This window comes from Budorcas taxicolor, chromosome 16 (assembly GCF_023091745.1).
Source record: "Budorcas taxicolor isolate Tak-1 chromosome 16, Takin1.1, whole genome shotgun sequence".
Lineage (NCBI taxonomy): Eukaryota > Metazoa > Chordata > Mammalia > Artiodactyla > Bovidae > Budorcas > Budorcas taxicolor.
Genome location: NC_068925.1, coordinates 72640316 through 72655615, shown reverse-complemented (window position 1 = coordinate 72655615; position 15300 = coordinate 72640316). Strand labels below are relative to the sequence as shown.

The 15300-nt window shown below is 39.7% G+C and overlaps 1 protein-coding gene across 1 annotated transcript in view; it reads right to left on the bottom strand.

Annotated features, from left to right (window-relative positions):
• Positions 1 to 304: 304 nt before the first annotated feature.
• LPGAT1 (lysophosphatidylglycerol acyltransferase 1) overlaps positions 305 to 15300 on the bottom strand; it is a 77544-nt gene continuing 62548 nt past the window's right edge. The window contains exons 8-9 of the mRNA XM_052654041.1: positions 3583 to 3689; positions 305 to 456 (exon numbers count right to left, since the gene is read on the bottom strand). Coding sequence (XP_052510001.1) covers positions 305 to 456; positions 3583 to 3689 — 259 coding nt within the window. The remainder of the gene's footprint in view (positions 457 to 3582; positions 3690 to 15300) is intronic.

The following is a 15300-nucleotide window of genomic DNA, read 5'->3' as shown; positions in this document are numbered from 1 at the left end:
TCTCTCAGATAGTCTTCTAGGATGATTTGATGATTTCTTCTTCTCCAAATGTGATGTTTGCATAAATGGGTGGTAGAGTGTATTGTTTTAAAACATGAAAAATCCTTAAAACATATTAGCAGGTCATTATATTATTGATCCTCATTTTAGTAGAGTTTAAAAATATCCCAAAGGGGGATAAATATTAATCCATCCATTGAATCTCCTTTGCTTGTTTTTTATATTCTGATTTGCACGTGTAAAATAATGCACGCTTAGCAAAGTCCAAACTCCTATGATGACCATGACAAGTCCAAGTCCATTCCTAAAACAGGCAATGGTAAAAGTACTGGAAGATGCTGTACCACATGTAGCCTGACAAAAACGCAAAAGACTGTATGAGAAGTATCCACATATTGCTGAGGGTCATCTCCCTGGAAGCAGCTTCCTTATGGCCCTTGGGAGGTGGAAAAGCCCCTAAAAGACAAAATAGAAATATTAATTTGTTTTCTTGTGGTGGGAGGTGTCCTAGAGTAAAAGTTGAACATCAGCTAGAGTTTCTTTTGCTGTTGTTGTTGTTTGTTTCTGCTTTTGTGTGTTGTGTGCTGGGTCTTCATCGCTGCTTGCGGGCTTTCTCTAGCTGCAGTCAGCCAAGACCACTCTTCACTGCTGCGTGTGGGCTACTCACTGCGGAGGCGTCTCCTGCTGCAGAGCGCAGGCTCTAGGCCTAAAGGGCTCAGTAGTTGCGGCTCTCAGGCTCTAGAGTGCTGGCTCAGTGGTCGCAGCACTCGGGTTTAGCTGCTCCGCTGCATGTGGGATCTTCCTGGACCAGGGATCAGACCCACGTCCCCTGCACTTACAGGTGGATTTTTAACCACTAGACCACCAGGGAAGCCCTGCATTCTTTTTTTTTTTTAAAGCATCTCTGATTTCATCTTGCTCTTAAAGAGAGATATCATTTGAGATACAGTTTTCAAACCACTGAGTCCTTTCCTACCTCTGAGCCTTTGCTTTTTTCTCTGCCTAGAATGCTTCTCCCTCCACCTCTGTGAAAGGCAGGCTCAGGGCATTTTTCCAACATCAGAAAAACACCACTGTCTTGTCTCCCCTTCCCCACCAGTCACTGGCATCTTCATGTTTATTTCCTTCTTGGCACTTTCCACAGTCTGTATTGATTCCAAACTACCTTTCTCTTCTACAGACTGGTTTACTTTCTGTCTCCTGCAGGAACATAAACTGCAGGAGAGCAGGCACTATGGCTGCCTCGTTTTCCACTGTATCCCTACAGATTTCTGCAATGGCCAGGACACAGGATTATATCAATTAAATAATTTCCAGAGAATTTCCTCTGGACAAGTGGTTAGGACTCTGCGCCCGCTGCCAAAGGCACGGGTTCAACTCCTGGTCAGGGAACTAAGATCCTACAAGCCAAACTTTGTGGCCAAAAAATATTTTCTTTTTCAAAATAACGTAATTTATACTAATTCTTCTATTTACAAATTAAATGTTTTTGCCACAAAAGGGGTTGTAAATTACCAATGTTGTTGTTTAGTCCCTAAGTCATACCCAACTTTTTTGCGACTCCAAGGACTGTAGCCTACCAGGCTCCTCTGTCCATTGGATTTCCCAAGCAAGAATACTGGAGTGGTTGCCATTTCCTTCTCCAGGGTATCTGCCTGACCCAGGGATGAACCTGTGTCTTCTGTCTTGGCAGGTGGGTTCTTTACCACTGAACCAGCATGGAAGCTCATAAATTGCTGATACTATTTTCAAAAGGCAACATGGTTTATTTCTTTTTTCAAAAGGAATATGTCGATAATAAAAAATAAATAAATAAAAAGGAGAAACAAAGTAAACTGATGTCTTTACATTCTTTTCCGGAAAGGAAAGCTACACCACTTTGGAACAATATTTCCTAAGGTCATCTTGAAAACACTCTTCAGCATTTCAAATAGTCTTTGTTCTTGAGGATAATCCCCTAGGGTAAGCTGATTCAAGAGAGGATTTGCTTCTCACAATTTACAGAAAACACTTTAAAGTTTCAAGGTCTGTTATGCAAATAGCTTTCTTAAAAAGAGTTTCTACTATTGTCGCTACTATTTAGGCCAAATATTATAAAGAGATTGAGATGAATAAGAAGAGGGATCTTGCTGGCCTTTTAATCACCTGATGCCTTATGTTGGGTTTGCCAAAAATGTTTGTTTGGGTTTACATTACATCTTATAGAAAAACCTGAACAAGCTTTTTGGCTTCCCCAATACATCCATTCTGTCTTATCCTGAAAGAAAATCCTGGAGAGCAAGGAATGCAAAACAGCAGAGAGGGACATCTTGTTCAGCTAGCCTTACTAGGTATTTTAATGGCACAGACAGCGTCCTGCTCCTGTCATATTAATATGCATGACTCCAAAGTCCCTGGGTGGGAAAGTTAAGATGAGGAAGGAGTCTTATTGAGGATAAAGTGAAACAATCCTAAATACAAACACAAAAGCCTTAAAGATAATTAAGAGTATCAGCTTTTGCTTATGACTATCAGGGGGCTTCCCTGGTAGCTCAGATGGTAAAGAATCTGCCTGCAGTGCAGGAGACCCTGGTTTGATCCCTGGGTCAGGAAGATCCTCTGGAGGAGGAAATGGCAACCCATTCCAGTATTTTTGCCTGGAGACTCCCATGGACAGAAGAGCTCAGGGGCTATAGTCCATGGGGTTGCAAAGAGTTGGACATGACTGGCGATTAATATTATGAATTTTAGACCTTTGATAGACTGATTTAATATCTACTTTAATTCTGTCCCCAAAAAGTCTAGATGGGAAGAAAATTGGGCCTCTATTCATCTAAAACCCCATGGCTATCCTCAGACCCAGGACATGTTTCTCTTCATCTTACTCCTGTTGCTCTGGAAACAGGTGTGCAGTGCGGCTGTCTGTGAAAACCTGGGGTCTGCCTGGGGCTCCAGGCAGGTTAGTTCTTGCTTCCCCAACTTCCTGGTTTCCTCTCTCTCTTCTCCTTCCCTTCTCTGTGTTTTTCATCACACTGTAGTTGTCATAGAAAGTACAGAATATTGAGTACAGAAAAGGGATCTTAGAGTAAATAGACCTTTTTCTCCCTAGGAGAAAAATGTAATAAGGTTATATCTATGAAGACTTAAAATGTAAATGCTATCCCTCCACGTAAAGAAAAGAATAAGCACATGAAAATGCAGTTAAAAATAATCTAAAATGACTGTATGGTGATGGCTATCAGTCAAACAATCAAGTGCAGGATCAAAACATGAATGATATTTGCTATTTCATAAAAGAGACCATATAATCACAGAGGTAGGTCTACAGTCTTCCACAGACGTGTATTCTCCTGAACTCGATCTGTTTGTACGATGTTTCACTCATCATTTGATTGTTCCACACTGGCTGATGAAGTAAGGGCCTGGATAAATTTCACATGCATTTATTTGTCTTTATAAAAGTTCTAAGCTGAAATTCTAAAATATGGAAATACTTTCATTCCTTTAGGGTGCCTGAAGAATTGAAAAATGGTTATCTCCCCTAAAATATATCTTTGAAACCATCAGTAACCTCAGGAATACATGTAATAGGATTCTGTGTACCTGTTTCATAAAAATGCGATAAGAGGTCCTCTTTTTCAATAAAACGCTGATAGAGCCAGTCAGAAAGGTCATCAGTCTCCAGGGGTACATCTTTAACTGGAAAGATTCTATCAAGAGTCAGAAAAAAAGCAAAAACTACTTTAATTCAGAAGTCAAAATCATTCAGAACCACAACTTAGCTTTAAAGTATTCTATTATCTACAAACAATTATTGAGAAATACCTGTCTTTCCATGTTTGTAGGTTTAAGTAGGAATGTTTTTTGGAACAAGTGAAGTTTTAGAATTGCAGCTTTCTTAGAACATATTTAGAATACTCAAATGTTAGGCCAAATAATGTATCTTAGCAATGTTCCTTTGCTGGGAATATCTATGAACCAGACAGAATCTGTATTAATTGGTGCCCTTTTGCTAATTATATCAGAGATACTGGTTGCATGAGCAGGGCCAGCTCATGACTGAATGTAATTGTTGGAACATGATTCTGAAGGATTCTGTGACTGTCCTTACTCAACAGGAACTGGACTGGGATAATGAGCGACATATATCTACTGCAAGTGAGAACAGAACAGGGGCCTTGAACAAGTGTTTCTTTTCTTTTTTGTTTTCCAATTTTCAGAAGAAGGTGTTCTTGATTATATTTCTTCATCGAAAATAAAAAGGTGCAGTGTTTAAAGTCTGCAAAATGTTTGTTTGTATGAAAAATGCAGCCCCTCCCCTTCCTCTGCCTTTTGTTTCTCCTTCCCCAGAGGAATGGATTTTTCCCTCTTAGTATTTAGCAATGCTGCTTCTTTAGTTTTAGGGCTTATCTACTGACAATCAAAAATGAGGGTTAAGCTCCTTTCTCTTCCTATCCCACCACACAGGCACATCCTTTCCATCATCCCATGCACTCTTATGATCATTTTAATTACCACAATATTTGATATTCACATTATTATAATCATGTTCAGTTCAGTTCAGTCACACAGTCGTGTCCGACTCTTTGAGACCCCATGAATTGCAGCACGCCAGGCCCCCCTGTCCGTCACCAACTCCTGGAGTTCACTCAGACTTGCGTCAATCGAGTCAGTGATGCCATCCAGCCATCTCATCCTCGGTCGTCCCCTTCTCCTACTGCCCCCAATCCCTCCCAGCACCAAAGTCTTCTCCAATGAGTCAACTCTTTGCATGAGGTGGCCAAAGTACTGGAATTTCAGCTTTAGCATCATTCCTTCCAAAGAAATCCCAGGGTTGATCTCCTTTACTGGTTGGATCTCCTTGCAGTCCAAGGGACTCTCAAGAGTCTTCTTCAACACCACAGTTCAAAAGCATCAATTCTTCGGTGCTCAGCTTTCTTCACAGTCCAACTCTCACATCCATACATGACCACTGGAAAAACCATAGCCTTGACTATACAGACCTTAGTCGGCAAAGTAATGTCTCTGCTTTTCAATATGCTATCTAGATTGGTCATAACTTTTCTTCCAAGGAGTAAGCATCTTTTAAATTCATGGCTGCAATCACCATCTGCAGTGATTTTGGAGCCCCCCAAAATAAAGTCTGACACTGTTTATACTGTTTCCCCATCTATTTCCCATGAAGTGATGGGACCAGATGCCATGATCTTCGTTTTCTGAATGTTGAGCTTTAAGCCAACTTTTTCACTCTCCTCTTTACTTTCATCAAGAGGCTTTTTAGCTCCTCTTCACTTTCTGCCATAAGGGTGGTGTCACCTGCATATCTGAGGTTATTGATATTTCTCCCGGCAATCTTGATTCCAGCTTGTGTTTCTTCCAGTCCAGCGTTTCTCATGATGTACTCTGCACAGAAGTTAAATAAGCAGGGTGACAATATACAGCCTTGACGCACTCCTTTTCCTATTTGGAACCAGTCTGTTGTTCCATGTCCACTTCTAACTGTTGCTTCCTGGCCTGCATACAGATTTCTCAAGAGGCAGGTTAGGTGGTCTGGTATTCCCATCTCTTTCAGAATTTTCCACAGTTTATTGTGATCCACACAGTCAAAGGCTTTGGCATAGTCAATAAAGCAGAAAGAGATGTTTTTCTGGAACTCTCCTGCTTTTTCCATGATCCAGCGGATGTTGGCAATTTGATCTCTGGTTCCTCTGCCTTTTCTAAAACCAGCTTGAACATCAGGAATGAGGTTCGTGACATTGTACAGGAGACAGGGATCAAGACCATCCCCATGGAAAAGAAATGCAAAAAAGCAAAATGGCTGTCTGGGGAGGCCTTACAAATAGCTGTGAAAAGAAGAGAGGCGAAAAGCAAAGGAGAAAAGGAAAGATATAAGCATCTGAATGCAGAGTTTCAAAGAATAGCAAGAAGAGATAAGAAAGCCTTCTTCAGCGATCAATGCAAAGAAATAGAGGAAAACAACAGAATGGGAAAGACTAGAGATCTCTTCAAGAAAATTAGAGATACCAAGGGAACATTTCACGCAAAGATGGGCTCGATAAAGGACAGAAATGGTATGGACCTAACAGAAGCAGAAGATATTAAGAAAGAGATGGCAAGAATACACAGAAGAACTGTACAAAAAGGATCTTCATGACCCGGATAATCACAATGGTGTGATCACTCATCTAGAGCCAGACATCCTGGAATGTGAAGTCAAGTGGGCCTTAGAAAGCATCACTATGAACAAAGCCAGTGGAGGTGATCCAATTCCAGTAGAGCTATTTCAAATCCTGAGAGATGATGCTGTGAAAGTGCTGCACTCAATATGCCAGCAAATTTGGAAAACTCAGCAGTGGCCACAGGACTGGAAAAGGTCAGTTTTCATTCCAATCCCAAAGAAAGGCAATGCCAAAGAATGCTCAAACTACCGCATGATTGCACTCATCTCACACACTAGTAAAGTAATGCTCAAAATTATAATCATGTAAGTATATTCAAAGGTAAGTGAAAGTGAAGTTGCTCAGTCGTGTCCGACTCTGCTCCTCCATCCATGGGATTCTCCAGTCAAGAATACTGGAGTGGGTTGCCATTTCCTTCTCCAGGAGTTCTTCCCGACCCAGGGATCAAACCCAGGTCTCCTGCATTGCAGGCAGACGTTTTAACCTCTGAGCCACCAGGGAAGCCCATTCAAAGGTAAACCAGGCAGTAAATCAAGGCTATGTTTCCTTTCCTCTCCAATTTCTGTTCTCCCTAGATTGAGCAATTTACATTGTTTCCTAGGTAGACATTGGAGAAGGAAATGGCAACCCACTCCAGTATTCTTGCCTGGAGAATCCCATGGACAGAGGAGCCTGGTGGGCTACAGTCCACGGGGTCACAAAGAGTCGGACAGGACTGAGCGACTTCACTTCACTTCACTTCTAGGTAGACATAACTAATTCAACCATAAACTATGGACCAATCAAATCTAAAATCAAATCTCTAGAACAGGTCGGCAAACTTTTCCTTAAAGGCCAGAGAAAAAATACTGAGACTTTGTAGGCTATTTAGATCTTTGTCACAACTATTCTACTCTGCTTTGTGTAATGTGCAGGCAGTCACAGATAAGGTTTAAATAAATTAGTGCAGTTGTGTTCAAATGCAACTTTATTTAAAAACCAGGCAGTGGGCCACATGGACTTGGGTCTGGATCTCCTCCCAAGGGATTCACGTGCATTAGACATTCACCTTCTAATTTCTAATTTCACCTTCGTGAGGAAATTTCAGCAAGGTTCTGGATGTGTTGCCTGTAGTTTTCATCCTGCAAAGGCCCTTCACTGTCATCCTGGTGAGTCTTCATATTCCTAAAGTGGATTTAGTGCCTTCTGTATCTCACATCTTACTTTTTCTCTGTTTACTCCACATTTTGATGGGGTACACCCCTCCAGTAGTTTCCTGAGAAAAGGCACTTGAAACCTTGCGTTTCTGCCAATGTCTTTTTTTCTGTCCTCATACCTGGTTGATAATTTAACTAGATATAGGATTCAGAGTTGAAATTCATTTTTTTCCATCTGTCTTTTTGTCCTCCTTTTTGAGAGATTTCTTATTTAAATTTCAAACTTTTACTGAGTTTTACTTTTTTTTTTTATCATACTTTTAGTTTCTAAGAGATCTGAGTGTTCCTTTTTTTTTTACCGAATGCTATTATTGTTACAATATTTCATCTCTATGAGAATCTCATTTCTATGACAATTATCATGGGGATTTAAAAACATTCACAGAAGTAGAGAAAAGGGTTAATGAACCCTCATGTACCATGAGGATTTCGGAAGCCGTACAGTCTGTTTCTCACATGACCCTCCTATGTTCGTTTTCATCTCCATCTTTAACAGTGGAGGCTGATCAGATTCCCAGTAATCTGGGGATTCTCTGTTGCTCATGCACGTTTACAGATGTGGGACTACACAGCTGATTCAAAGTTCTCTGCCTTTGAGTGGGGCTTGTTGACTATAAGTAACCCTGAAGATTATCTGACTGGGCCATTTAAATTGGTCTTTCCTCTTGAATTCGCCCTTTACTCACAGAAAGATCCTTGAATTTCCTGCTAAGAGAGAGGAAAGGCCTTGTTGCTAGTTTTCTGGCAGCAGAGCAAGGTGAGGGCTGGGAGTCTCAACACTCAGCACACAGATGTCACCTAACCATGCTATTCTCATCTCATTAGAGGACCTCTGCCTCAACTGCACCTGGGGTTCCAGAGCAGGCCTCCGGTATTTGCCAGGGCAGGGAAAGAACAAGAGCCCAGGAACGGAATGCAGGATGGGGGTTCTGGGGTTCTCAGTTCTCCTTAAACAGATTTCAACAGTCTTCCCAAGTTTAGCAACTTTCCACCTTATTTCCACAGGTGCTGATGCAGCCAGCCTCTTGGCTTTTCAAAAGAGGGAGTGGACTCAACTCAAGTCCACTTTCATGCCCTTCCAAAACCCCAGTAAAATACTAGAGAGGTTTTCCAAGGGTAAACTCACAAGGATGGGGTGAACACTAGGAATGACAATAGCAACAAAACCCGGGATGTTGGAAAAAAGAGCAGTAAATAAAGTAACAGGTCCTAAGCCAGCTTTACACATATTAAGGTGTGTGTGTCTATCTTTCATACCATGGAGGCAATAAAAAAGCCAGCTTCAAGCCAGCCATATAAATGTAAAAGGACAGCTGTTACGAGTATTATAAAAATGAATTCTTGACAGAGTTCTTTTAATATCAAAATTTATATAATCAGAGGAGTAGAGACAGAGAGAGAAAATTTCAAAAGAGTAAGAGTCCGTGGGATATTTAAACGAGTTTGTTTTCCCTTCTCTTCAAAGGATAATTTCTATCTTTGAATTATAAGAAACCCTCAAATTGGAAATAATAGTCCAAGAATTCCACTGTCTCTTTCGTCTTTCCCCATTTAAACTAAGAAAGCAGATTCCTATGGGGGAAGTTACTGAAGATACACAAGCTCCTAAGAGTGCTTGCAGACTACTTCCCCTATACTGTACATGAAATCCGGCAGAAAGAACCATTAGACAAGCACATTTCTGTGGAAAAATGTTCTCAGTGTTCACCAGATAATACCAACTTCACATTTTCTCACCCTGCTGTATATTTGCTTGTCAGTTACAAAAGGCCTAGCATCCTATCTCAAGCCTGTATCTCCACTTAAAGTGAGTTTTTAAGAGGGTAATAATTAAAAACAAAAGTCAGTTTTGTGAAGTAGCTTTTCCTAACTCCTTTCCTCCCTTAAGAAGTCCTTTGGGTACTTGGTTGCATGAAACAGTCATTTATATATAAGGACTGAATGTCTGTATCAAACTATTTTATAATCTTAATTTGCAGGTAGGAAGATGAATTAATGCAAATGATGACAATTTTGTTTTTACCTTCTCTATATTTACACTTCCGATTTTTATTATCACGTTGCTAAGACCTCTAGTACAATGTTGAATAGAAGTGGTGATAATGAGCACCCTGCCTTTCATTTTTTATTTTTCAGGGGGAAATATTCAGTAGTTTACCATTTAATATGCTTGCTGTAGATTTCTTTGGTAGATAACATTAATCAGATTCAAGAAATCCCCTTCTAGTCACAATTTGCTAAAAGTTTTCTTTTTTATCATGAATAAGAGTTGCACGTTTATCAGTTTTTTCCATCTGTTGAAGTGCTTATATAATTTCCTACTTCTGTTAATGTGATTAATTAAAGGGATTTCTTTTAGATATTTTTTCATTTGTAGATTTTATTTCTATATTACAGACACATGCCCTTTATCAGATAAATGTACTGTTAATATCTTCTATTCAGTGGGTTCATTATTGCAATATTATAGGGAGGGCCTCTTATACAATATTGTAAAAGTGGTGATAAAAAGCATCGTTCTTAGTTAGAGTTTGGGAGCGACATATACACATTGCTATACTTGAAGTGGATAATCAACAAGGTCCTACTGTATAGCACAGGGAACTCTGCTCAATGCTACGTGGCAGCCTGGATGAGAGGGGAGTTTAGGGGAGAATGGATACATATATAAGTACTGCTGAGCCCCTTTGCTGTCCACCTAAAACTATCACAATATTGTTCATTGGTTATAGGCCAATACAAAATAAAAAGTTTCTTTTTTAAAAAGCATCATTCTCTTACTCTTGATCTTGGAAAGAAACATTTCAGTATATCATCCTTTAATATGGTGTTTTCTGAAGAATTTTGTAGATATCCTTTATCAGAATGAGGAAAGTCCTTTCTATTCTAAAAATCTACAGAGTTTCTATCATGAATAGGTATTTATATTTAGTAAGTGATTTTATTTAAAAATCCAAGCTTATTTTGAATGTTGAGCCAAACTTTCATTCCTGAAATATATGCTCTCAGTACATAATGTGATGGATTTAAAATATCTTGCTGGGTTACTCTTACATCCATAATCATGCAAGAGGTTTGCCTTTAAATACTCCTTTCTTCTAATATCTCTGGTTCAGGTTTTGGTATCCAAGCTATGCTGGCCTCAGAAAAGAAGCTAGGAAGTATTTCCTCTTTTGGATGCTCTGGAATAACTACACTTAATATTCTTTAATTTTCCTTTTTAATGACTACAGAATCTGAGGTAATGTTCCCCTTTTCATTCCTGCTATTGACAACACTGACCTTTTTTTCTTGATCAGTCTTGCCAGGAGCTGATCACGTTAATATTTTCAAAAAATAAAAATTTTTATGTCATTTTTCTTTCTATTGTGTGTTTTCTATTTCAGTAAGTTCTCCCTTATTATTCCCTGTCTTCTACTATCTTAGGATTACATTTGCTTCTTTTTTTCTAACTTCTTAAAATAGACATTTAGATCACTGATTTTTAACTGTCTTCTTTTTTAATGGAAGTGATCTTTTTGCTTTTCTTTATATTATTATTTTTGGCTGCGCTGAGCCTTCAATGTTTTGCGCTGGCTTTCTCTAGCTGTGGAGAGCAGTGTGCAGGCTTCTCAGGCGGCTTTTCTTGTCGCAGAGCGCACTCTCTAGGTGCCTAGCCTTCAGCAGTTAAAGCACGCAGGCTCTGTAGTTGGGGCTCAAGGGCTCTAAAGTGCAGCCTCAGCAGTCATGGTGCACAGGACTAGCTGCTCCATGGCACCTGGAACCCTCTCAGACCAGGGACTGAACCTGTGTCCCCTGCACTGGCAGGCAGATTCCTATCCACTGTGCTACCAAGGAAGTCTCTAACAGAAGTTTTTAAGGCTGTAAATTTTCCTGTAAAATATAGATTAATACAGATTAAGTTGTATCGCATAAATTTTTATAGATCATATTTTCACAATCATTCTGCTAAAAATATTTTCTACTTTCATTGTAATCTCTTCATACACGGTAAGCCGTAAATTCCTTATTCTCTACCACTTGATGTGAAGATCCATCTCATTGGAAAAGACCCTGATGCTGGGAAAGATCGAAAGCAAAAGGGGAAGAAGGTGGCAGAGGATGAGATGGTTAGTTTCACCAACTCAATGGACATGAATTTGAGCAAACTCCAGGACATAGTGAAGGACAGCGAAGCCTGGCATGATGCAGTCTATTGGGCTGCAAAGACTCTGATACAATTAGTGACTGAACAATAACAACCACCCTACTGATGAACAGTTCCTCATTTTTTTGTTATAGCATTCTGTAAATGTCCATTCATATGTTTACATCTATACAATAAAATTACAGAAGTGAAACTGCTAAGTCAAAGGTTAATTTTGAAAGATTTTGCTACATTATCTTCATAAAGATTATACCAATTTATATTTCTACTAGCAATTTATGAGAATGCTTCTCAGAGAAAGATTTTTAAAAAGGAGAAGAACAAAATCCGAAGCTATGATTTAGGTGTAGAAGACGATGAGCAGTGTTTCATAACTCAATTCAGTTCAGTCACTCAGGCGTATCCAACTCTTTGTGACCCCATGAACCACAGAGGGAAGGCACACCAGGCTTCCCTGTCTATCACCAACTCTCGGAGTTTGCTCAAACTCATGTCCATCGAGTTGGTGACACCATCCAACCATCTCATCCTCTGTCGTCCCCCTCTCCTCCTGCCTTCAATCTTTCCCAGCATCAGGGTCTTTTCCGATGAGTCAGCTCTTCACATCAGGTGGCCAAAGTATTGGAGTTTCAGCTTCAACATCAGTCCTTCCAATGAACATCCAGGACTGATCTCCTTTAGGATGGACTGGTTTGATCTCCTTGCTTTCCAGGGGACTCCCAAAAGTCTTCTCCAACACCACAGTTCAAAAGCATCAATTCTTTGGCACTCAGTTTTATTTATAGTTCAACTCACACATCCATACATGGCTACTGGAAAAACTATAGCTTTGACTAGACAGAACTTTGTTGACAAACTAATGTCTCTGCTTTTTAACATGCTGTCTAGGTTGGTCATAGCTTTTCTTCCAAGGAGCAAGCGTCTTTTAATTTCATGGCTGCAGGCATCATCTGCAGTGATTCTGGAGCCCAAGAAAATAAAGTCTGTCACTGTTTCCATCATTTCCCCATCTATTTGCCATGACATGATGGGACAAGATGCCATGGTCTTTGTTTTTTGAATGCTGAGTTTTAAGCCAGCTTTTTCACTCTCCTCTTTCACTTTCATCAAGAAGCTCTTTAGATCTTCTTCACTTTCTACCATAAGGGTGGTGTCATCTGTGTATCTGAGGTTACTGATATTTCTCCTGGCAATCCTGATTCCAGTTTGTGTTTCATCTAGCCTAGCATTTCACACGATGCACCCTGCATATAAGTTAAATAAGCAGGGTGACCATATATAGTCTCAACATACTTCTTTCCCAATTTGGAAGCAGTCCGTTTTTCCATGTTGGGTTCTAACTGTTGCTTCTTGACCTGCATACAAATTCTCAGTAGGCAGGTAAGGTGGTCTGGTATTCCCATCTCTTCGAAAATTTTCCACAGTGTGTTGTGATCCACACAGTCAAAGGTTTTGGCTTAGTCAATAAAGCTGATGCTTTTCTAGAACTCTCTTGCTTCTTCTATGATCCAACAGATGTTGGCAATTTGATCTCTGGTTCCTCTGCCTTTCACAACTGGGATATGACAATTTGGGGACACATTCTTAGGAATCCACCTATGAGCTCTCTTTAAGGATACAGATACCTTATGTCTTCATTTCAATATTAACCTTAATACAAATATTCTGAATCTTACTTACAGAAAAACACATTAGCACTGCCATCTGACTTCAGAGCCTATATTTATAGTCACTTTAGGGGTACCCTGGTGGCTCAGAAGGTAAATAATCCACCTTCAATGTAGAAGACCCCGGTTTGATTTCTGAGTTGGGAAGATCCCCTGGAGAAGGGAACAGCTACCCATTCCAGTATTCTGGCCTGGAGAATTCCATGGACTGAATAGTCCATGGGGTCGCAAAGAGTTGGACATGACTGAGCAACTTTCACTTACTGAATTTGTTAAGATGAATTTGTTGAGCGCTGACATCTTTTGGAGAGGGGCATGGCGACCCACTCCAGAAGACTGGCGGGCTGCAGTCCATGGGGCCGCAAAGAGTCAGACACAACTGAGCGACTGACTCTATACCACACTGGTGCAACGCAGTACCGCTTTAAATGCATAAGGGCCAGAGGAGTTCAACAAGGGCACCCTCAGGAGCAAAACCTATTCTTTCACCTCTGAAAGGTCACCTCCCCCTGTGACTTCTTAGTATCCATTAAAATAAATGTTTTAAATAAAATAAAACAAGAGGAGTTCTGTTTCTTGAAATGGTAGAGTAGTTCACAAGTAATGGTTATAAATTCTGGACAAAATGCAAAAAGTAATTAGTGGAAGGCACTGGAGAGTAACTAAAAGCAGTCAGATATTGGAGGAGAGTCAGGAAAGACAGGAGAGTAGGAGAGACAGGAACGTAGGTGTGTTTTCCATTTTTTACAGCTCTTTACCTCAGAATAGTTCCCAGTTAGTGCCACAAAGAGAATCAAGACTTCTATAAGAACATGTCGTCTCACTCCTTGAAGAATCAGAGGACAGATATTAGGGTGACCATAGCATTTGAAAAGTGAGGAATCTCACACAGAAGTAAGCACTGAGTGGGGGCCATGCCGTCTGAGTCTGCTCCCCACTCGAATTTCTGGGTGACTCCTGAACTATGTACATATGGGGCAGAAACCAGCAAAATAAAGCCAGCACAGTGCCGGACACAAGACAGATGCCCAGGGCTATGCAGGAAATTCAACTACTCAGGAAATTTAATCATTTGTTTCTTTCTTTTTTTTTTCAAATTAAATGTCATTAATATTTGGATTTTTAGGAAAGTCAGTTAGTCATCCTGATACTAGAGGGATGTTTTGTTTGTTTCTTTGATGGAAGTGCTTGTTTTTTTTTTTTTAATTGAAATACAGTTGATTTATGGAATGTTTTAAAATTTAAATTTAAAAATCAAAGTTTGTTTTTTTTTAATGAATGGTATTACAAATTACTGACTTCTTACTTTTAGAAGTTTAATACTGTCTTAATACAGTTTTGTAATATAAGTGGTGCTCTTTAAATGCTTTATCCACCTCTACCACACTGAGTACAGTCAAATGGTTTGGCGAATTATCTAGATTACTTTTTAGCCCCTAAAAATACACTATTTCTGTAAATAAAAAAGCAAGTCTAATCAACCTGAGGATAACTTAGCAAGAGCTATCTCGGAAATAGTTTTTAAAACATGTTTATAAGGAGGAAAGTGACATTAAAAATAAGGCTGAAAGAGGAAGTTTGGGTTTACCAACTTAACTCATGAAAGACTCTGGTGAGGTTGGTGAAGTATCTATTGCTTTAAATGGGGTGAGTGTCAGGGAGTGGGGCCATGTTTTAACAGAAAATCTACCCTACCATCTGCCTAGAATAGCTTGGACTTTCTCTTGCTTTAAGAGGCAGCCTGGAGGGAAGACCAAATGCTCGTTCAAGAGCAGCCTACCCCTATTAGTCTGATTGTTTGGTCACCATGGGATTAAAATATTAAAACGACTAATCTCCTAATATGGCAGAGTGTCAAATGCACTGAATACCAGTCCTCTTGGAATTAAATAAAAGGAGTTCTTGTGGGATATAAAGAAATAAATCTTTGCAATAGCAATAGTTATCCAATTGAGAAACCAGCTCCTGGTGTTCCAGAAACAAAAATTCTTATTAATAGTAATCTAGAATGTGCTCCTAAATACAGAGTATTCCACCAAAAAGCATAGGTCAGATTTAGGATCACCAGATAAACTGTATTTTTAAAAAAAGACATAAAATAATGCTTAGCAGCTGACACCTCTATACCTTCT